Here is a 22359-nt window from a genome sequence, read left to right as displayed (position 1 = left end):
GAGAATCAAGGGGCGGTAGTTAGTTTCCCTTCGGGGATCATGTAGTGACGCTATAGCCACGCACAGGGGCATCGGGGTTAAAATCGTACTCTAGATGTTAGTCTGAACACATTTCTGCCGTATTTCCACCTGGTCTGTTTTGGGTCACAAAGCTGTTTTCAATATTTGACTCTTATTTGTTCATATTAAGCACCATGGCTACACTCCGGGCGTTGCGGAAACTATGCCGGCATTTTCATCATCAGGCATGTAGTTTTCATTTGTCATCTTCAAGGTAAGTGTCCAAGAGCTGTCCTCTCTCATTCGTTTATAGAATAATTTATAGAATAAGAATAAGGGATACGGGTGTCACTGTGTTGATCCGCGCTCGATAAACTTGTCATATAAACAGCGAAACTGTACATCTTTATTAGTTATACCTCTGTTGTAATTGTAATACATATGACATGTAAAAGCATGTCACATGAGACTCGTTCTCGATGGTTTGGTTATGTTACGTAACAAAAGCCGGTTTAATTGTTCACTTCATCTGCGCGCGCGCGCCCCCTGATCAGCGCGCGCGGCTGATGTAATGTCACAAACTGCTTGCATGCAGCCGGCGTCAAGTTTCTAATTTCTGTGCTCATGTGTGGATGATTTGTAGTGGTCGTTACGCATGATGGCTCAAATTGAGCACATACCCGTTTTAATTTATGCTCCGCGTCGTCAGTGATTTAGTGGAATTAATTTAGCTGTGCTGACAACATTATACACACGTGATACATTCGTAAGTTGAAGTCACTATGAAATCAAAATCGACCATTAGCACTATTTATCCGTGCACATTTCTTTTTAAGTCATGTGCCCTCGTAATCTTTAAAAAAAAAAAAAAAAAAAATCCCCTCTTGGAAGGACTTCTCATCTCTGATGACGTGTTTACTGGCGCGTGGGCGAAACCACAGTGATCCAAGTCCCGCCTACATTGTTTCTTGATCGTGAAGCCGTTTTACTCGTGAATAAACATAACATTAGGGAAGAAAAAACTATCATGCCAACTTTCAAAATGTTTTCTGTGTCAAATAAAGTAGTTTTAAAAAAGAAGAAGCAGTATTTATATTGCACTTAAAGGGTTAGTTCACCCAAAAATGAAAATTCTGTCAGTAATTACTCTCCCTCATGTTGTTCTAACCCCCGTAAGACCTTTGTTCATCTTCGGAACACAAATTAAGATATTTTTTATGAAATCTGAGAGCTGGCTCACTCCTCCATAGACTTCTAGGTGACCGAAACTTGCTGGCCCAGAAAAGTTATTAAAGAGATCGTTAATATAGTCCAAGTGACTACAGTGGCTCAATCTTAAGTATATCAAGCGACGAGAATACTTTTTGCACAAAAAAATCTAATGCTAAATCAAAGCATCATGTAAAACCGCAGAGCAGAGAATAGTAAGATATGTTCACACTTCACACATTTGCATTGACTGCTATATTATGCCTTATGTATACTAATTATTAAAAATATATATCTTTTTGTTGCTATTGGATCAAGGCTCCTTTATTTATAAATTTAACAATTTAGAAGTCTCTCTTTATAAATGATGCAAGAATGCTCTGACGATCTTCAATGTGGCCTGTTATCTTCAGTTATTGTCCATGTGTCTTTATTTAGACAGGAGTCTATAATCACACCAGCACAGAGCTTATCTTTAGACCACAGCTGGGACTCCCAGCGTCAGTCGCTGGTGCCATGGAGTGTTTGAGGATATTGTATGAACAGATAAATTGGTAACACTTTACAATAAGGTTCGTTAGTTAACATTAGTTAACATTAACTAACATATACAGCATTCATTAATCTTTGTTAATGTTAATTTCAACATTTACTAATACTTTATTCAAATCTTGTTAACATTAGTTAATGCACTGTGAACTAACATGAAAAAACAATGAACAGCTGTATTTTTATTAACTAACATTAACAAAGATGAACAGATGTATGGTTTGTTCATGTTAGTTAATTCATTAACTAATGAACCTTATTGTAAAGTGTTACTGATAAATTAAAAAAAAAAAAAAAAAGTGTTCAGATCAGAAGCAAAATTGTAGTTCTTTGCAGTGAAATTTTGCCCTCCAATCTTTGACCTTTTGTTTTCCAGACAAGATGCTGTGATCATCTCGGGCAGAAAACTGGCCCATCAGATCCGCAATGAGGCGCGTGCCGATGTGGAGGAGTGGGTCTCCGCTGGGAACCGAAGACCTCACCTGAGCGTAGTGTTAGTGGGAGACAATCCCGCCAGTCACTCGTACGTTCTCAATAAGACCCGTGCCGCAGCGGAAGTGGGTAAGTTACGGGTTATCTGCTCCCGTCAAACTTTAATAAACTGTAACGTTTCGAAACAAACAAGGTTGTCGTCAGGTATAATCAAATGTCAAGGGATTTTAAGGGCCGTTTTGGCCGTTCATTTAAATGACAACAGTGTTTTTGGGGCCTGAAAACACAAAAAAGTGTTTCAAAGTGCAAGTTTTTGAATTCGATACCGTTATCGTGTCCGTGTAAACTACAAAAACCCCAATTTGTGGAAACCGTGACGTCATGAGCATGCGTGTTCAGTCTATAGGTGCGTAGTGTTTCTTTACAAAGTGACATCGACATCTACTGGACTGGCAGCAGAATACAGCGGGTTTTTTTTATCTTTTTCGTAAAAATTAAAGTCCCCCTGTAGTCAATAATTGTATCCCTTAAAACTCATCTTTGATCACCAAAATGACATATTTAAATGTTTTTCCTTTGAAAAAAACAAATTGTCATGCCTTAAAATAGCTTGAATGTAACTCGACACCCTTGCCTCATTTAGTATACGCGGTTCTATGAATATGCAAATGAGCCCCGCCTCCACTCACTCACTCAGCTCAGAGATCCACTGGTTGACGATCACACGTTGATCTGATTGGTCACAAGGTAGTTTGTGACGTCAGAAACACCAGCGATTTCAAAGCGTGTTTTTGAGACTGTCTTTGGTTCACTGCAGTTTTAAGGAGGAAATACTCGAATTTAGTCGACTTATGAATTTACACATGGTTTGTATTAAAACATTTTAAAAACACCACATAGACATATAAACAACATTAAAAGCTTGATTTTCACCACAGGGGGACTTTAAATGAGGCATATACACCACCAGTTAAAAGTCTGGACACACTTTTCTTACGATTTTTCTTAACCGTTTGATATAAAGGCTAAAAGGGTTCGTTCACCCAAAAACCGCCGATCCAATCTTTGAAAGACAAATAAAGATATTTTTAATGAAACCTGAGAGTCTTCCGTCCCTCCATTGAAAGTCCACACAAACCAAAATATCATAGAAGTGGTTTTGAATCCATGGATATGAATCCAAATCTTCCAAAGAGACATAGAGCACATCAAATATGGTTTCCAAGCACATTTGAGATTCCAGTAACAATATTTGAGTGCTCTGTCCATTTGCTGATCAATATTTATATGTGAATAAAAACTTGAATTCAATCTGTTCATCATATAAAATGATCGAGTCTCTTCAGAAGACTTGAATTAAAATATATATGGATAAATATGGATTAGTTTTACGATGTCTTCGTGACACTTTTAAAGTGTCAACGCTTTGGTTGCATGGATTTTAAATCAAGGGACTAAGATCTCTCAGATTTCTTTAAAAATGTGTGGAAGATGAACGAAAGTCTCATGGGTTTGGAACGACATGAGTGCGAGTAATTAATGACTGACTTTTCATTTTCGGGTGAACTATCCCTGTAATGCTTTTTATTAATCAGAGCGGATAGTCTCTGAACAGCAGCTGTGGGTCTTGCTGAACCCGGTATTGCTGTAAATGTCTGTGTAAGCGATGAGTGTCACTTTCTGCTGTTGGTTGAATACAGTGAGCGAATCTATTTTGAGTGTACATATGACTCCTCACAGGTCCTGACGCTGGCGAGGGGCCTTTTATAATGGTTTTAATTTCCCTTGCTTTTATTTTGTGCTTATTTTCTACGCAAAGCACTTTGAATGGCCATAGTGTGATATTTTAATTCCTTTCTATGTAAAGCATTTTTAATAAGTTTTAATTTTCCTTGCTTTTATTTTGTGATTATTTTTATTCCTCTCTATGTAAAGCACTTTGAATTGCCATAGTGTATGAAATGTGCTATATAAATAAACTTGCCTTGCCTTGCCTTATATTGGTCCCGGTTGGCATTAGTACATTCACATTTTCTCATAAATGCACGTTTTCTTCAGTGCTTTTTAGTGTTATGGCTGGAATAACTTTTAAACTCTTTACAGATTTTAAAACACTAGGCATCATACACTTGCAACTTTGTGCATCATGAACTAAAGACACGCTACTTTTAAGTCATGCAGAACACAACAAGCTCATGCAGAAACATGATGCTAGGAGAAGTGCAGCAAATGAAAACAATATTGAAAAAGTATGCAATTTCGGACGTGAAATTGAACGTGTCTAAAATCAGCAACTGGATGCAATTATAGTCTAAAGCTAAAACAATCTGTGTCTGTCTTTCACTACACGTGAAATGTGCCAACTGGGACTGTCCAAAATCTGCAGGCCTTGTCTGAGTTTTGGCAACTAGAGCCGACTCGTCGAGGCATAAATGTGTAATCCAGCCTTTTGTCTTGATCTTTGCATTACATTATGTTGATTCCCTGTTCTGTTTTATTCTCTGTAGGCATTAGTAGCGAGACCATCTTGAAGCCTTCTTCTATCAGTGAGGAGGAGCTACTTGACCTTATCAAGAAACTCAACTCTGATCACAGAGTCGATGGTCTGTTGGTACAGCTTCCACTTCCTGGTAGGTTAACAGAAGATAATTGCCCATAACCAGCGTTCATTTGAGTTTTATTAATATTTTGTTTTAGCTTTTATTTTTAGGTTTTTAGTTTTCATGTCAATTTTAGTTACATTTTTTGTGCTTTAAAATAAATAAATAAAAATATTGCTATTTAGGCTTGATTTCAGTTTTAGTTTAGTTTCAATTTGATCTATTTCCAACTTAAACTTATTTCAGTTTATTGCCAAGGCAACATTTCTAATTTTCATTTAGTGTACTTTTTATTTTATTTTATTTTATTTTATTTCAGCTTTATTTCAATTTACAGAAATGTGTTTAATACTTATAGTTGTAGCTGCACGATTATGGATACATTGAGATTTAAGCTTTTTTTTTTGGTTTCAACCAAAATTCTTCCACAATTCTGAGTAGACAACTAAACAAAATAACACGTGATTTACTACAGATTCTGACCGAATATTAATTGCTGCAGTCAATTTAAAACATTAAAAATCAGGTTGAATGAATGATTCGGTCATAAAGACTTCACTTGTTTCATTACTGGATGAATCAGCGTTTTTGAACAAATCTCTTGAGTGAATGATTCAATGACTCATTTTTTAACTGTCATTTGTCGCCACCTACTGGTGTAACTATGTAATCGATACAATCATTATTTTAAGTGTCAAGTTTTGTGATTTACTCTATTATGATCACTACTGTAAACATTAGTTTAGATCCAATCTATAAACTTTTATCCCAGTACTTTTATCCCAGTACTAACCATAAACAAGAGTTGATGTGCCTCTTTAGTTGTTGGTTATTGGACCGTTTACATTATCAGGGTCTTGTAAATAATTATTATATTATTTATTTATTTTATTTTTATTTTTTAGTCCAGGTTGTGCTAGAGTTTCTAAAAAGGACATTAACGCTTTATACAGACACATTTTTAAAATTGTTCCCTCTCTTACACAGATCACATTGACGAGCGACTGGTGTGTAATGCCGTCTGCCCAGGAAAAGATGTTGATGGTTTCCATGTGGTCAATGTTGGTCGCATGTGCCTGGATCAGACAACTATGTTGCCTGCCACTCCCTGGGGAGTTTGGGAGATTATAAAACGGACAGGTGAGAAACACATTATTGATCGCACAGCATAATTTAAACCCCAGCAGCTTTTAGACATTGTAGAAAAGAAATAGCATTTTACCCCAAGTAATAACATAAAGGGGCATGATGGGAGGAAAAATAATCCTCCAAAAAAAGCACACAACTTTTGCAAGTAAACTCAAAAACATTGACAAATATTTAGACATAGTGACTCTCGTGCTAACATTTTCAGAAAAGTGTTAGTTTACACGAACCCGTGTATATATGCCGTCAAGAGCATGCCAAAGCTGTAGGTGGCAGTGTAACGAGAAGCTCAAGCCCACGTTAGCCAATCAGAATCCTGAAAATAGCAACAACAGCAACGAATCACTTCCTCTTTCTGGTCGCATTTTTAACGCAGGTGCAAGTTCTGCCGCATACTGTGACGTCGGCTGCCTAAAACTCAGTTTACATGCAAACGTGCAAACAAAGTTTTCCAAAATCCCCACTCTGGCGGAGTTTTTAGAAAGAATCGTTTTCAGAGGCGAATTCTCCGTTTGCGTGTAAACGAAGGGCCCAAATGAAGGGAAATGTCTCCGTTTTTCAAAATAACCATGTACGTGTAAACGGGGCCTAACAAGCCTGATGCAAAACACAGGCCCCTCCCCCTCATGAGTGGACACGCCCCCTTGCTGCTGATTGGCTACAAGTGAGTTTTGCTGCTCGGTCCGATCCACTTACAACAGTGTTTCTCAGAAATCGCTTACTGCACCTTTAATATTATAGAACGTGATGAAACTGACCGCAACTCCCTGTGCATTAAACAGTTTGAACGGAAATCAGAATAAAATATTCAGGCAGAACAAACATGCTATAAAATGTCAGTTGTTATTGGATGCAAATTGATCCTGGCTGTGAGTTCTTATGTTCACTGGATCTTTTTTCTCGTAGGCATACAGACGCTGGGTAAGAATGTGTTGGTGGCCGGTCGCTCCAAGAACGTTGGAATGCCCATCGCAATGCTGTTGCACACAGACGGAAAACACGAGCGCCCGGGAGGTGAGAAAATAAAGCAAAAGCACGTGCAGTCGTGCACTTCTGATGAGGTTTGGTTAGGCATTAATGTAACTGCCTGTTTTGTTTCAGGTGATGCGACAGTGACCATCTCCCACCGTTACACTCCCAGAGAACAGCTCCGTCAGCACACAAAAATCGCGGACATCATTGTTGCTGCTGCAGGTACGAATTTCAATTTGCAGATGAAATTGATCTTAATGCATGTTTGCCGCCATGTGTTTCTGTGTGGTGCTCACTGACGAACACCATTATCCCTCCAGGTATTCCTAACCTCATCACTGCTGATATGATCAAGGAGGGCGCAGCTGTTATAGATGTTGGTATCAACAGAATATTGGACCCGTTGACTGGGAAAAACAGACTTGTTGGTGACGTGGACTTTGAAGGTAAGAAGGAAACGCAACTAGTTTTTTTTTTTTTACCTTCATCTTTCTTTAGTGTGTAATGTTGCTGTTTGAGAATTAAAAAGCTCTGCAAAATTCCAGTTCTTCTCTATATCAGTGTCAGTGTTTCTGAACTCCCTGAAAAGCCTCCATTGTAGTTTTGAGTTTCTTCCGGGAACGAACACCTCACAATATTCCTCATTTAAATAATTAATATGCAGAATAAAGGGGCGGGGCCTGGTTGAGTTAGTTAGTAGTGTGTTGAAACTGTCAGTTATGAAAAGGGGCGGGACATTTCCCAAACACACTCGAAGCGCTCGACCAATCACAACACACTGCTCCAGCCGACCAATCAGAGCACAGTCTGCTTTTCAGAAGGAGGGGCTTCATAGAGACAGGAACTAAACAGAGCGTTACTGACAGACTGGAAAGAGAGGAGCTGCAACAATGGAGAATATGAGGAAGATAATCAACATTCAAGCATGAAACCTGGGGCTGGTTTAGGTGGCTAGCCAGATATGTTTCAGTTTAGTTTGCACCAACCCTGGGTTTTAGGCACCATGAAAGTGGTATGGCTTTTAGCAGTGTTCATCGCCAGAGTAACTCGCGCTCCACAGCTAACCTGGTGCGGGGCAGGTTATGTTCCGGGTTAGAGGTTGCAAACCAAACGTACCAATCAGTAGTGAGCAAAGTGACACATGTTGGATGCGATAAAGTCACACCACCTGTTTCTACTCCAAATTAAAGGACACTACATAGAAAGTGATTTTTAAAGACAAAATAGTTTCGTATTTAGTAATGCTTATTAAGAAGAATAATTTTGTATGATTTAGATATTATGTTATTATTAATCGATCACACGTGTATAATTTTAGCTTATCAATTATTATTATTACGCACAGTTTAAAGAAATAAATATATAAAAGGTAATATAAATATGCTTTAGAGTCAATAGATAAAGTTATAAAATGACTACATGTGAGCTTAAATGTTCAATTCTCTCTATACCTTTATCAGCTGTATAAACTAACTTCACAACTTTTTACTTGCACTGATATAGCACTGACATAGACAGCTATTTTCTTCTTGCTGTGTAAATTTGTTTAAATTCTTAATATTTTTCAATCTCGTAATATTCTGCAGAAGAGATAAGTGAATTACAGTTTCACTCTTTCCCAGCCTGTGATTGGCTGTTCGCTACTGATGTCACACCTAAGCTCCTTAACTCAGGATCAAAACCTGAATTGACAGAGAAAGTTGATGATCAACATCATGGTACCAACAAAGCCTGGTTGGACTGGTTTGGTTTTGTCAACTCAAAACTAATCCTGTAACCCTGAGTTTGTACAACTACCATCATGGTACAGGCCCCTGCTCTAGTAGAGACTAAAAACAACATCAAGACTTTGTAAAAGGGGATAATAGATCCTCTTTAAGGAATTGTTTGAAAATATCTTATTTACTTGCATTGATTGGAATTATGTCATTTAAATACTTGCATTCTGTATTATGCAACGTTAAATATATCGATATAGCAAATATAACCACCTTTTACTAGGCAAAACCCATGTTTTTTGGTGTGTTGATTCTTGTGAACAGGTAAAAATAAACATGACACAGAGTTTAATCATGACAATATTCTGCAGCAGAAGCTGAACTAAGACTTTTTCTGCCTTGCAATTTTTTTTATTGAATTGTTAGCATTCATCGTTTAAAAAATGTTGCAAGTTTAGTATATCCGTTCTTCTTCTAAATGTATTTTAATCAAGGCATAAGTTAAAGGGACGACATGAAGAGGGGTGTTTGTTCTCCTGATGTCTGACTGGACTGTAAATCTGCATGTCTCCACAGGTGTTCGGAAGAAGGCCAGCTTCATCACTCCAGTTCCAGGCGGTGTTGGACCAATGACTGTAGCCATGCTGATGAAAAATACCATCAAGGCAGCAAAAAATGTGATTTTAACCCCCCCTCAGCGAGTGCGGATGGTGGCGTCCTCATAACACCCTCAGTCTCGGCTCGCTTCACATTCCACACTCCCACTTTATTTTGAGGATCTCCAGGTGGAAAGGCAATCTTTAAATGCTATTTTTGTTATATATATATATATATATATATATATATATATATATATATATATATATATATATATATACAGGGGTTAAATTGGGATTTATTATGTGGGGGGGCTCTCCCTAGGGGGGTCCGGGGGTATGCCCCCCCGTGATTTTTTTTTGAAAAATAAACTATTAAATGGTATTTTCTGGAGAGTTTTGTGCAAAGAAATGGAGAAATTGAGTCTTACATGATATGTGAAAAACTGCAAGGTTAAGAGCATATTTGCATTGTTGTAGTATCAACAGGTATTAGGACATTTAGCATTTACATTACTGTTAATCAGCAGTGGTGGAATGTAACGAAGTACAAATACTTCGTTTCTGTAGGCTTTACTTAAGTAGAATCAATAGTGCATACGTTTGACTTTTACTTCGTTACATTTTGCAGCAATTATTATACTTTCTACTCCACTACATTTCTACAACGTTTCGTTACATTTTCTGATCAGTTTTCCCCCTGGCAAAACAGGGATTGAAAAAAATGTCCTGTTTTCGGTGCTGATGCGGTGGTGACGCGTTCATGTAGCCTAAGGGTGGCGCTGCCAATAAAGCACCTAAAAGCTGTCACAAAGAACCATCAAAAGTAATGATTATGAATATGTAAAATATAGCAAGGAGACATTTTAATTGTTTATTAATAAACAAGTGTTTTCTGTGTCAGTGCCCTGCATAGATGAAGTTGACGATGCAATCTTCGCAGTAGTAAACTCGCCAGAGAGAAATGCACATTTCATACGGATTAGGCTACACAAGCAGCGGTCTGTTTTCTTTCGTTTTGAAAAGAAGACCTTCCAAGCTTTCTATAGATATATTTATCAGGTCTGTCAGGCAAGTAGGCTCCCTTATACGCTGAGTTTCGGTTCATTTATGAGACGAGAGTCCAGTTCACTCGCCGGCGCGTCCGTGTCGTGATTAGGCTATCTATTGTCATACTATATTTACTTCTTATTTTTGAAATGAAACATTGATTAAAATTAAGATACAATTAATACAAAACGAAATTAATTTTAAAGAAAGGCTTTGTGCTTTCTGTTTGAGGTCTCAGTGAAAGTTTCAAACAGTCTTTTAGTGCCACATTCAGAGCGGTCCCGTCCGTGACATGGTTTTTTCCTCATAAATGCGAACATGAAAAATAAAATAAAATGAATATGTTATGTTCTGTGGAGAGCCAACCCTTCTTCATCCGGTGGGTAGTACTTTGGTTTGCAGTGTAATTCACAGAATTACAAAAAAATATTTTGCCACCTAAAAGTTAAAGATTTTTTGTGTCACGTCCACGGCATGTGTAGCCTATTTCCCTCATATTAAATATAAAACGCTTGATTACACATTGTATTACCTTGTTATGATATAGTGACCCATACAATGTGCCAAACATTTTTTCCTTACCTTGTTATTCAAGGCCAGGGCACTTTTTGTACAACCAACGTTGTGCTGAACTTGACAAAACTGATCTGTTGCTGCAGCGGCGGTCAGTAGCTCGGTTTTTTTTTTTTTTTTTTTTTAAGGCAGTAGAAGGTTCTGGAACTTTTGCGCGCTTCCACATCCCGCGCAACTACGGATCTCCCAGGAACATTCATTATTGCTGCGTACATTTATCCATGTCGGAGTTCTGAGTAGTAGCCTACCTAGATGCGCATGGCATGCGCGAGCGGTGCGCGATCATGGTCGACTGACAACGAGATTAAGCAGCTGAACAAGAGTACGGCCGTGTTCCGATTGTTCTCATCTCAGCTCCGCCGAGACAAAATAGACATGCCATTTCAAAATCTTTCATTTATAATCAGAAATATGTTTTCAAAAGCATCACTTTTATCAAATTTTATGTGACATAATTTCCTATAGGCAACTGACTGCAAACGAGCAGGCTTATGTGCCGGGGCTGAGCCCCGGAGAGCCCCGGCCCAATTTAACCACTGTATATATATATATATATATATATATATTCAAGGGTTTGAGAAAACGAATGTGCTTTTTCATTCAGATATTTTAAGCAAAATATATATTATTTAGCGTATATTCTTTTCAGTTACATCGCCAAGCTTTAGATACGTTTCAACTTTTTTTTATGCACTGTTACAGTTTTGCATTTTTTCAGCATTTTGTATGTTTAAGTATTAAAATAGGTTATTGCCAGATGTTTTGAAGCATATTTATTAATGAGAAACACATAAGAAATGTTCTAGTACAACTCCAGTCAGTGGTAAGACAGTGTTGTTGCGTTTACCTTTAGGTTCCTGCTGCACAGATGTGAATGTGTTGAAAGAGTCACATGGCCAATACTTGTCAATAGTTGTGAGTCAGCGTGAAAGATAACTGACCAAAAGACCTTTGCAATGATGGTTTACTCCTCTAGGGAATATTTGTGATTTGAATTGACTGACGCATCACGTCTTTATTTTATCCCCTATCGAGTTTGAAAGAAAAGTTTGATGAAAAATCTTGGCAAGTTGGTGCTTTTTTTTTTAGCTGTATTTTCCGATGTCTTACTGAAATCAAAACTGTTTTGCAGACTAACATGTAATGCCTTCCAGACATGAAATTAAAAGCATCATATGCAAGCTTATGTTTTATTTGAATCATATTAGCCTGTTTGTATTTGAATCCCTTAAGTGTTTTGTTCAAACGTAGGAACTATTATGATTATGGAGTTTATTTATAATATTCATGTAGTTCATGGTGCCAGCAGCACAAAGGCTGTAGGATTAATTCCTAGGACATGCATGAACTGATAAAATGTACCTTGAATGCAATATGAGTCACTATGGATAAATCCATCAGCCAAATGCATTTACAAAAGTAAATTTAAAGAATATTTTTGAATATATAATATAGTTTGTTGTGTGTCTGTGTGTATATACAAGTTTTAAAAAATGCCACAAGTTAAAAAAAATAAAAAATTAATAAAAGATTTTGTGAATCATAATTATGACAGAATTGAAATTATGACAGAAAAGTCAATCTCTTTCCCCCATAATTTCGACTTTTTAATCTCATAATATTTATTACTGACGTAATTATGACAGTATTATTTGTAGCCTACACTTCAATTAATAGTAAAATTCCATCAAATTGAATTGAATAATCCTATATATATATGTATAAAATGCGAGTATATATAAATATTAAACTTAAATGTATATTATTATTAAGAATATTTTGTAAATATATAGAAAAAATTTAAATAGTTTTTACGCCTGGAACTTTCATTTTGAAAAATCACGAAACCGGATATCCGGCATTCTGTTGTTGTTACTGCAGAGTGCACAATTACGGCTCTCTACAGGCTTCAGGTTTTAAAGATCTTATTAGAAAGCAGAAAGTAAAGGAATTCTGGACTGGTGGATGAGTAAGTATTAATGGGCGTTATTTACTGGGTCACTATAATTAAGATGAAGCATGTGCTGGCGTAATTTGATGTTAGATTAGTAGACGCCATGCAGTTCCGGGCCTGTTGCAATACACACTTTCTGCGGTTATACAGCCTTATTTATCCTCTAGACTTAAACACTAGAGGAGTTTATAACGATGTATTCTCAGTTTTGTATTGTTCCTCATAACGACAGGTGGCAGTGCAGAGGAGCTCTCGGCTAAACCGGCTTTAAGTCACATTTATGCGCTTTATACAATACAGTTTGTCTCAATGCTTGCACGCACACTTTACTGTTGTTCACACGTTTCTTGTAAGTAACCATCCTAAGTAATTCATTTGAGTACGTTAGCTCCTTAGGACATTTATCGTACTTTGCTTACACACATACTCATGGAAGCCAATTTCTGCCACAAGTTTAAAAATAATAATAATATTAAAATATTTTGTGAATCATAATTATGAGATGAAAACTCGAAATTATGACATAGAAAGTCATAATTTATTTTTCCTCATAATTGCGATAATATGTATGACTGTCGTAATTATGACAGTATTATTTGTAGCCTAAACTCAAAAAAATTAAGCCTTTTAAAAAAAAAGATTTACGCAATTTAATTAATAGTAAAATTCCATCAAATTGAATTGAATAATCCTTACATAATTTAATTGAATAATTTGAACAATCATTAATTCAATTTGATGGAATTTTACTATTAATTAAATTACGTACATTTTTGAGTGTATGAAAATGAATGTATTAGATAATGTTAACGAACTGAACCTTATTGATAAGTGTTATCAAAATTCTATACTTGATATATATTGCACTTCTTTTTTTTTTTACCTGCAGATTTATAGCAATTGCATTTATTACAAGATCATACTGCTTTAAAACAGTAACGAATCAGGACCTCTACTTTCCCGACAGCTTGCCAAGTCGATTATTACTGATGGGAGGGAGTGACACTGAAAGTAGATCTAAGAGCAGACACGAGGAAGAGAGCAAATCCCAGAGCTTGTCATCGTCAAGCGCCAGGAGACCCAGTCCAAGCCTCCAGAAGAAGCATGAACGCTCCTCTGGTGAGAGAAACTGATGCTCTCAGTAATGCATCTTAAAGGGGTGGTTGAATATGATTTCACTTTTCTAACTTTAGTTAGTATGTAATGTTGCTGTTTGAGCATAAACAACATCTGCAAAGTTACAACACTCAAAGTTAAAAGCAAAGGGAGATTTTTTTCTTTTAAATAAATTGCTTTTTAATGACTACAAAACGGCTGGTAGGGGCTATTTACATAAACCCCGCCCCCTGAACACGATTTATATATTATCAAGACAGAATATGCTAATCAATGACTAGAAGATAACTACACATCAGAAATGTCCTGTTGCTTCTACATGTTGTCACTTCTTCTAGAGTCTCCATCTTTCTTTCTCCATCCATCTTTATGTTTTGAACATAAAAGGCTAAAAGTTTTAGAGGTAATCAAAGCTGCTAACACACACGCACAAGCAAGCTGTTGAAGCTCCGCCCCCTGTGCCGGGAGCAGCAGCTCATTTGCATTTAAAGGGACACGCATATTAAAAACTGTGTGTTTTTGCTCACCCTCAAAAAGTGACAACTTTAACATGCTATATAAAAATATCTGTGGGGTATTTTGAGCTAAAACTTCACATACACACTCTGGGGACATCAGAGACTTATTTTACATCTCGTGAAAAGGGCATTATACCACCCCTTTAAACAAATGGGCTCTTATTATACCTATATAGAAAAGAAAATTCTGTCATTTGTGTGACCCTGCGAAGGCTGACATATGAAGTAATAGTCCGAAAAATCTATTTTCATCTTTAAATGGAGGAGTTTATTGAACCTTTAGACAAAATAAAAAAATATTCAAATAGTGAGAGGAAATATGGAGGGAAAAAAACACCTCAAATTTATTATAAACTGAGCACAAATATACAATTTGGTGCAGTTGCTCATATTTGTATATGAACAAAAAAGTAAGATGAAATTCTGATCGCTTGTAAGTTAATGAGATCTTTATTACAGTGTAGCAGAGTACCTATTAAAAAAGCATATAAATCATAAGTCGTCATTCTGTATCTACCTATAATATGTCTTAGTAAAATGACATTTAAAGAGTTTTATGATTTAAAGCTCTGTATTTTCAAAGCATATAATGCAATGCAATACAATGAGGATTGAGATGAACAAATAGTAATGTGTACATAAAGTATAACATGTGCCTCAAATTCTGGTCTGAAATTAGAGAAGAAGAAGATGAAGAGAAGCCGCTCCAACTCTTCATCGTCTTCAAGCTCCACTTCCTCATCCAGAGAAAAAAAGGCCAAGAAGAAAAAGAAACGGCGAGAAGAAAAGAAACTGAAGCGTGAAAAGAAGAGGGAGAAGAAGGAAAAGAAGCGGCAAAAGAAGTTAGCGCTGAAAGCTGAAAGAGAAGCAGTGCCGGCGTCTGTACCAACTCCTGTGTCTGAAGAACAACTGCAACCGTTCCTGCAGACCTGGCTGAATGAAGAAGCCAAAGAACCCGGCCCCGGTACGTGCTCACGAAATACACACCAATGCCTAAAGGAAAAAAAGATCAGAAGTTATGATAACACTTTACAACAAGGTCCCATTACTTAATGCCAGTCAATGCATTAACTAACAACGAGCAAAACATTTGTTACGGTATTAATCTTTGTTAACTAGAAGTGTTGTGCGCGCACACCTCTGAAGCACGTTTCTAGAAATCCGCTTCTCAGACGGCGCGCAAATCGTGTTTATAGGCGTTTATACTGGGGTAACCGCTATATTTCTGATGTTTCATAAGCACCACCTACTGTCAGAGACAGAAATTGTATTTTCATTCAGCGCGACCAATGCAAAAATCAACTAGAATTTTGATACAGTATAAATTAATATTTATACTTTTGAATCATCCCTTTTCTTAAAGTCCCACTGTAGTAATAATTTAACCCCTTAAAACTCATCTTTTATTTACATATTTAAGCATTTTTTCCTGAAAAATAAATCGTCATGCCTTAAAATAGCTTGAATGTAACTCGACACCCATGCCTCATTTAGTATACATGGTTCTATGAATATGCAAATGAGCCCCGCCTCCACTCACTCACTCAGCTCAGAGATCCACTGGTTGACGATCACGCGTTGATCTGATTGGTTACAAGGTAGTTTGTGTCAGAAACACCAGCAATTTCAAAGCGTGTTTTTGAGAGTTTCAAAGCGTGTTTATTTGTGTTTTATTGGTTCACTGCAGTTTTAAGGAGAAAATACTCAGCAATGGTGTCGACTTATGAACTTACACATGGTTTGACTTAAAGCATATTAAAAACACCACATAGACATATAAACAACATTTAAAAGCTTGATTTTCACCAAAGGGGGACTTTTAAAAAAATGCTGACGTGAGGTTTATAATTTTATAGAGATTGTATTTGTCAAAACTGAACTGTAAAGTTGTTTAAAAATCATAGTTAACAATGTAATGTTTCCATAGACATTGAACTACCCTGATGATATGGTATTCATTTTATTTGTGCAGGTCTTGAAAAAGGTCTTTAAAAGCCTTAAATCCAACTTTAAAAACCTTGCAGAAACCATGTTAGTTCATGTTATCTCTGGTCCATTACGTGATATTAACAGACACAACTTTTTTTCAAAGCTGAGATTAACATTAACTAAGATTATTAAATGCTTTACAAGTACTTTTCATTAGGGTTGGGTACTGAGACACATTTCACAATTCGATTTCGATTCACAAGCTTGCAATTCGTTTCGGTTTCGACTCTGATTCGATTCAATATTGATTATTTTGGATATCAGGGACAATACATTGCAAATTTTCTCAAGGAAAACAAATCTCTTCACTAATGCTGTAAACTATGGGAGTCAGTTGTAGCCTATAGGCTTCATTAGCCTACTATAATATTGAAGGTAAAAATGAACTGATTTGTATACAAACACTTAAATTATCCTTTTATTTATATTTATAATAATAAAGTTATATGAAATATAAACATTTAAATGGTGGCTGTCATAAAAACTTTCCAGATTTATTCAAAAATGCATTACATTTTGAAGAACATTAAAAATTATAATGAATATGTAATATGGTGCATATATTTAACAAAATGCTCCTCTCTAGAGTAAATTTTTCTAGCTGACTAATGAGTTTATGGTCACTGGATATGGTTGTTCTGGGGTAAATGTGACCTTACATGACATTGTTTACAAGCTGATTTACTGTCGTCTCTCCACGGTGAACACTGATTGATTCCACGTGACATGATACGGATTTCGATAAGTTGTACTCTATCATTTAACACACTTTCAGATGCTCATTCATGTTTATTTCGCGCTGTAACTGGTGTTATTAATGCGGAAGAGAAGATCATGTGCTTCTCTAGAGCTGAGCCAGAGCGATCTCACGCCACAGCGCCACAACGATATTTATGGTTTTGAATTTCGTAAGAAAATGGACGTAATTTGAAATCTAAGACTTTGTTTCATATCAGTACTAACAAAGCACAAAGATTATTGCGATTTATTGGATGGGATGCGCTACAATGTTCCATTCATTCATCAACTGAAAACAGGATGACTAATCGATTCTTGGGATTTAAGAATCGATTAAAATCGAGAAATCTATATTTTTTTTACCCAGGCCTACTTTTCAACATGAATTCATGCCAAATAATGAAGTTTTGTGCTGAACATTTTCTGGAGATAAAATTGCGTTTCTCTCGTCCTGTAGTCATGACTGACGAACAGAAGGCCAGTTTTTGCACCAAGAGACCGATGACGAAGGAAGAATACGATGCGAGGCAAAGCATCATCCGCCGTGTCCTCGACCCCGAGACCGGGCGCACCAGGTTACACTCTTAAATCCCTCTTTAGTATAAGTTTCTATCAACCTGCTACATCCACAACACAATGAAACGTTAACATGATGAATGTTTACACAGGCTCATAAGAGGCGATGGGGAAGTTTTGGAAGAAATTGTCACCAAGGAGCGACACAAAGACATCAACAAGGTGCGTGTCTTTCTGAACCATTATGTTTGTTTTTTGCAACTTTGTGAGACATGTCATTGTTGTCTTGATGTTTTTCACACAGCAAGCCACTAAGGGCGATGGTGATGCCTTCCAGAAGAGACTGGGGATCAACAGGTAGCGAAAGTGGCGAATTTAAAGGATTAGTTCACTTCAGAATTAAAACTTCCTGATCATTTACTCATCATCCAAGATGTTCATGTCTTTCATTCTTCAGTCCAAAAGAAATTAATGTTTTTGAGGAAAACATTCCAGGATGTTTCTCCATATAGTGACTTCAATGGGGTCCAGTGGTTTGAAGGTCCAAATGTGAGTTTCAGTGCAGCTTCAAAGTCTCGACACGATCCAGCCGAGGAATAAGAGTCTTATCTAGACAAACCTTCGCTCATTTTATAACAAAAACATTTATATACTTTTTAACCACAAATGCTCGTCTTGCACGTCCATGACTTCACGCATTACGTAATCAGGTTGAAAGGGAAATGTAGGGGCGGAAAACTCCATCTCATTTTCTACTCCAACTTCAAAATCATCCGACATCGTTGTTTTACCTTTTTTTTTGTAAATTATGTTTGATTTAGTCTTTGCACGTTCGCTTTGTAAACACTAGGTCGTCTCTTACGCCTATGTCACGCTTGACCTTTCAACGTCTTTTCATAATGTGTGTCGCATCACAGCTTGTGCAAGACGAGCATTTGTGTTTAAAAAGTTAATAAATGTTTATTTTTGTTATAAAATGAGCAATGGTTTGTCTAGATAAGACTCTTATTCCTCGGCTGGATCGTGTCGAGACTTTGAAGCTGCACTGAAACTCACATTTGGACCTTCCAACCGTTGGACCCCATTGAAGTCACTATATGGAGAAAAATCCTGGAATGTTTTCCTCAAAAACATTAATTTCTTTTCGACTGAAGAAAGAAAGACATGAACATCTTGGATGACGTGAGGGTGAGTAAATGATCAGGAAATTTTAATTCTGAAGTGAACTGATCCTTTATGACAAGTCCTGGCCAATCCAAAGACTTCTGCATTTCTACAAGAATTCAACAATTCCTTAGTCCTTTTGTATTTCTGTCCCTTGACTAAATGTGGTGTGCGAATGATATTTTGCTCTCAGACGTTCATTTTTCAGGTTAAATACAGACTAAGTAGGAGTTGAAAAATACTTAGTCTTGACGGGAAACTAACTAGTTAGTCTTAACTAACTAAGACGCTTTGCATATTTGATGTTCTTTCAAATCAGGAAGAGACTGTATCTCATTTATCTGTAAATTGCAAAAGACTTTTTTAATGGCTTATTTATTTGTAAATAATGTCATTTTCTGTCTGATTGTATTCTTTGCCATTAAAGCTCAGCATCAGTTTATGGTATTACCTTTAATGAGACCAGAGGACTGCTGCGACATCAATAAAATATCTTTATGCATGTTGGTTTTCTTTCTTTAAAATAGGCATCAAAACTGAATTCACTACATTTCAAACTGAATTTACAGTATGTTTAGGAATAAGTGCATTATCTTAACCTGTTTAAGTCGCACATGCAGGATTACTTTTGAGAGTTTGTCTGTAAATGAATTGTTACTGCAGACGTCTATCATGTTTATGGTCAGAAATCGTTCAGATGAGTGTTCCTACTGATGACCTAACAAAATATAGTTTGTATGTATGAAATTATGGGTAACACTTTATTTTACAGTGTCCTTGTTACATATGTAACATGTGCTTACCATAGTAATAACAGTAAATTATGCATAATTACATGCAACTAACCCTCAACCAAATCCTAATCCTACCCTATAGTAAGTACATGTAGTTCATTAATAATGAATTTATTATATACTATGCATCATCTTGATTGGAGTGACAGTATAAATGCTGGGAAATAATGTTTCATGTCCATGTGCATGAATTTATTTGTTATTTTCTGATGTTTTCTTGACCAACATCCACTTCAGCAGTTCAGACTAAACAATAATAGTTCAAGGGCTTTAGGGAAAGTGCAAATTGCTTTTGTAAAATAATGAATTGTTACTTTTATATATTGTTACATTAAATGTTAATTGAAATTAATGAAGTTATTATCTATTTGATTTGATTATAAACAGGTTAGTGCACTAATAGAGGCAGTATTATGTAGCAACATAATTACATAACCACAGTGAGTAACTATTATTATATTATAAACATTATTGTGACCCTGGATCACAAAACCAGTCACATGTCGCACGGGGACATTTGTGGAAGCCATTGTATGGGTCAAAATTATTGATTTTTCTTTTATGCCAAAAATCATTAGGCTTTTAAGTAAAGATCATGTTCCATGAAGATATTTAGGAAATATCCTACCGTAAATATATAAAACATTTATTTCTGTGAGTGAATGCACAATCGCCAACATAAATGGACAACTTTAAAGGCGATTTTGTCAATGTTTCGATTTTTTTGCACCCTCAGATTCCAGATGTTCAAATAGTTGTATCTCAGCCAAATATTGTCATATCCTAACAAACCACACATAAATGGAAAGCTTATTTATTCAGCTTTCATGTGGTGTATAAAAAAGAAAGAAAAAAAGTGACCCATGTGACTGGTTTTGTGGTCTCTGATTGTATAACAGGCCAGTAGATGGCAGTGTGCACATAAGTTAGTCTGTGAATCATCATATAATAAAAGAAGAAGTAATGTGTATAGTAGTTGTATATTTCTGTAGTTTCGTTTCAGGTTTGTTACTTGAATACTTTTAATTGCGTTTTATATGTCGAGCGAGACCTTATGTGTTTCTACAAGGGGAAACTTTGAAGGATGACTTTAGTCAGTCACCGGCTCTTCTCCATCTGGAAGTTGAAGTTGGGAATGATAAACATTGGACACATAACGTTACTTTCTCCACCGCGACACTGGAGATTAATAAGATGGCCGTTTGTTTTCGCTGCTGGTAAGAAATACCAGATTGACCTGCCAGTTTTACACGAGGAAGACCTTGAGGAACAGTTTGTTCGGGGATCTGGCCCTGGAGGACAAGCCACCAACAAAACCAGCAACTGCGTCGTGCTTAAACACGTCCCCACTGGAATCGTCGTGAAGGTGAGTTCGTTTAAGATCTTAAAGGGATAACGTTAGTTCACCTAATAAAATAAAAATGTGTCATTAATTACTCACCATCATGTCGTTTCAAACCTGTAAGATTTTCGTTCATCTTCGGAACACAAATGAAGATCTTTTTGATGAAATCTGAGAGCTTTCTGTCCCTCCATTGACAGCTACGCAACTACCACTTTGACGCTTCAAAACGTTCACAAAGAAATCGTAAAACGAATCCATATGAATTGAGCTGTTTAGTCTACATTTTCTGAAGAGACTCGATCGCTTTATATGACGAATAGATTTAATTTAGGCTTTTATTCACATATAAACATTCATCAACTTGTACAATGTGTGATCCTGACAAATGGGCTATCAATATAAAAAATGATACAATCAATGAAGAGAAGAAAGAAATAACTTTTTAGTGACTCCAGTTTTTCAAAAAGATATTTAATCAATAAAAGTGTATCTAATTGTAATTAATTTCTTGACTATCCCAAATCCCTCCGTGAACGGTGTGTAGCCTAATCTCACCAAAATATTATTATAATAAAATGATCTCATATTCTCTTGCAGTGTCACCAGACCAGATCTGTGGATTTGAACAGAAAACGAGCACGAGAGATTTTACGTGAGAAACTGGACGTCGCATACAAGGGTGAGGAAAGTGAACTGCTGAAAATAAAAAAGGAATCCATGCAAAGGAAACAGGACAAAAGGAAGAAAGTAAATGAAAACATGGAGAGAAAAAGACGATTCAAGGAGATGCTCTGCTCAGACCAAGAAGATGAGAAATGCTGAGATTTATTCAAGAAGATGAGAAATGCTGAGGTGCACATGATTTCATCCCTTTTTTATTATTAAAGGAGTCATAATGTTGTGTTACCTTGGATACCCAAATGCTCTATTATAGTATTTTAGGCACTTCTAAAAAAGAAAAGTGGAAAAAAAATCAACACAGAGCCCCTCAGACCCTTATTTCTAAAGGCATTATTGTCTCGCGAGATCTGATGCGATGTTTTGGCTGTCGTGGACGGTCATTATAATAATGCAAATGAGGGGCGCGTTGATTGGTTGCAGGAATGTATTTTACTACTTCCAAGCGGTACAAAAACATAGACAAAATACTGCAATAGCTCAATAAATGTGACGGTACTTATTGTTAGTGAAATTGTAATCACAACCAAAGAAAAAAGAAAAAATACACCATTGCCAGATACATTCTTACAGAAGCCCCACTAACTGAAAGCTATTTTCAAACTGCATGTTTTGCATGAGTTTGGCTAATAATGTTTAGTGGTATATTGTTTTCATACTTGCATTTAAACAGTTTTAGCCACTGAGCATGGACTCCAGTAC

The 22359-nt window shown here is 36.4% G+C and overlaps 3 protein-coding genes across 5 annotated transcripts; all 3 read left to right on the top strand.

Annotated features, from left to right (window-relative positions):
- Positions 1 to 2: 2 nt before the first annotated feature.
- Positions 3 to 9438, top strand: mthfd2 (methylenetetrahydrofolate dehydrogenase (NADP+ dependent) 2, methenyltetrahydrofolate cyclohydrolase). 2 transcript variants are annotated; one of them, XM_084413667.1, is made up of 9 exons: positions 78 to 96; positions 191 to 274; positions 2135 to 2319; positions 4698 to 4820; positions 5778 to 5930; positions 6843 to 6950; positions 7038 to 7130; positions 7229 to 7354; positions 9203 to 9438. In XM_084413667.1, exons 2-9 carry the CDS (start codon positions 195 to 197, stop codon positions 9349 to 9351), a joined length of 1017 nt encoding a protein of 338 aa, XP_084269793.1. In that variant the 5' UTR covers positions 78 to 96; positions 191 to 194; the 3' UTR covers positions 9352 to 9438. The 2 variants fall into 2 exon arrangements, with proteins under 2 accessions (XP_084269792.1, XP_084269793.1); XM_084413666.1 differs by having other exon boundaries at positions 3 to 274.
- A 3220-nt stretch (positions 9439 to 12658) lies between these two features.
- On the top strand, positions 12659 to 19342 carry arl6ip4 (ADP-ribosylation factor-like 6 interacting protein 4). Of its 2 annotated transcripts, none has more exons than XM_084413664.1 (6): positions 12659 to 12814; positions 13689 to 13918; positions 15113 to 15397; positions 17618 to 17735; positions 17829 to 17898; positions 17981 to 19342. In XM_084413664.1, the coding sequence occupies exons 2-6, from the start codon at positions 13789 to 13791 to the stop codon at positions 18035 to 18037; spliced, it is 660 nt and encodes a 219-aa protein (XP_084269790.1). In that variant the 5' UTR covers positions 12659 to 12814; positions 13689 to 13788; the 3' UTR covers positions 18038 to 19342. The 2 variants fall into 2 exon arrangements, with proteins under 2 accessions (XP_084269790.1, XP_084269789.1); XM_084413663.1 differs by having other exon boundaries at positions 12699 to 12814; positions 13767 to 13918.
- A 1376-nt stretch (positions 19343 to 20718) lies between these two features.
- mtrfr (mitochondrial translation release factor in rescue) lies at positions 20719 to 21801 on the top strand (the record flags this gene model as incomplete). The annotated part of the gene is made up of 2 exons (XM_084412772.1): positions 20719 to 21000; positions 21577 to 21801. 2 exons carry the CDS (start codon positions 20719 to 20721, stop codon positions 21799 to 21801), a joined length of 507 nt encoding a protein of 168 aa, XP_084268898.1.
- Positions 21802 to 22359: the final 558 nt, after the last annotated feature.

The sequence above is a fragment of the Rutilus rutilus genome (assembly GCF_951802725.1).
Source record: "Rutilus rutilus genome assembly, chromosome: 7".
Classification (NCBI taxonomy): domain Eukaryota; kingdom Metazoa; phylum Chordata; class Actinopteri; order Cypriniformes; family Leuciscidae; genus Rutilus; species Rutilus rutilus.
Note: the sequence above shows the minus strand (reverse complement) of the source record. Positions and strands in the feature narration are given on the sequence as shown.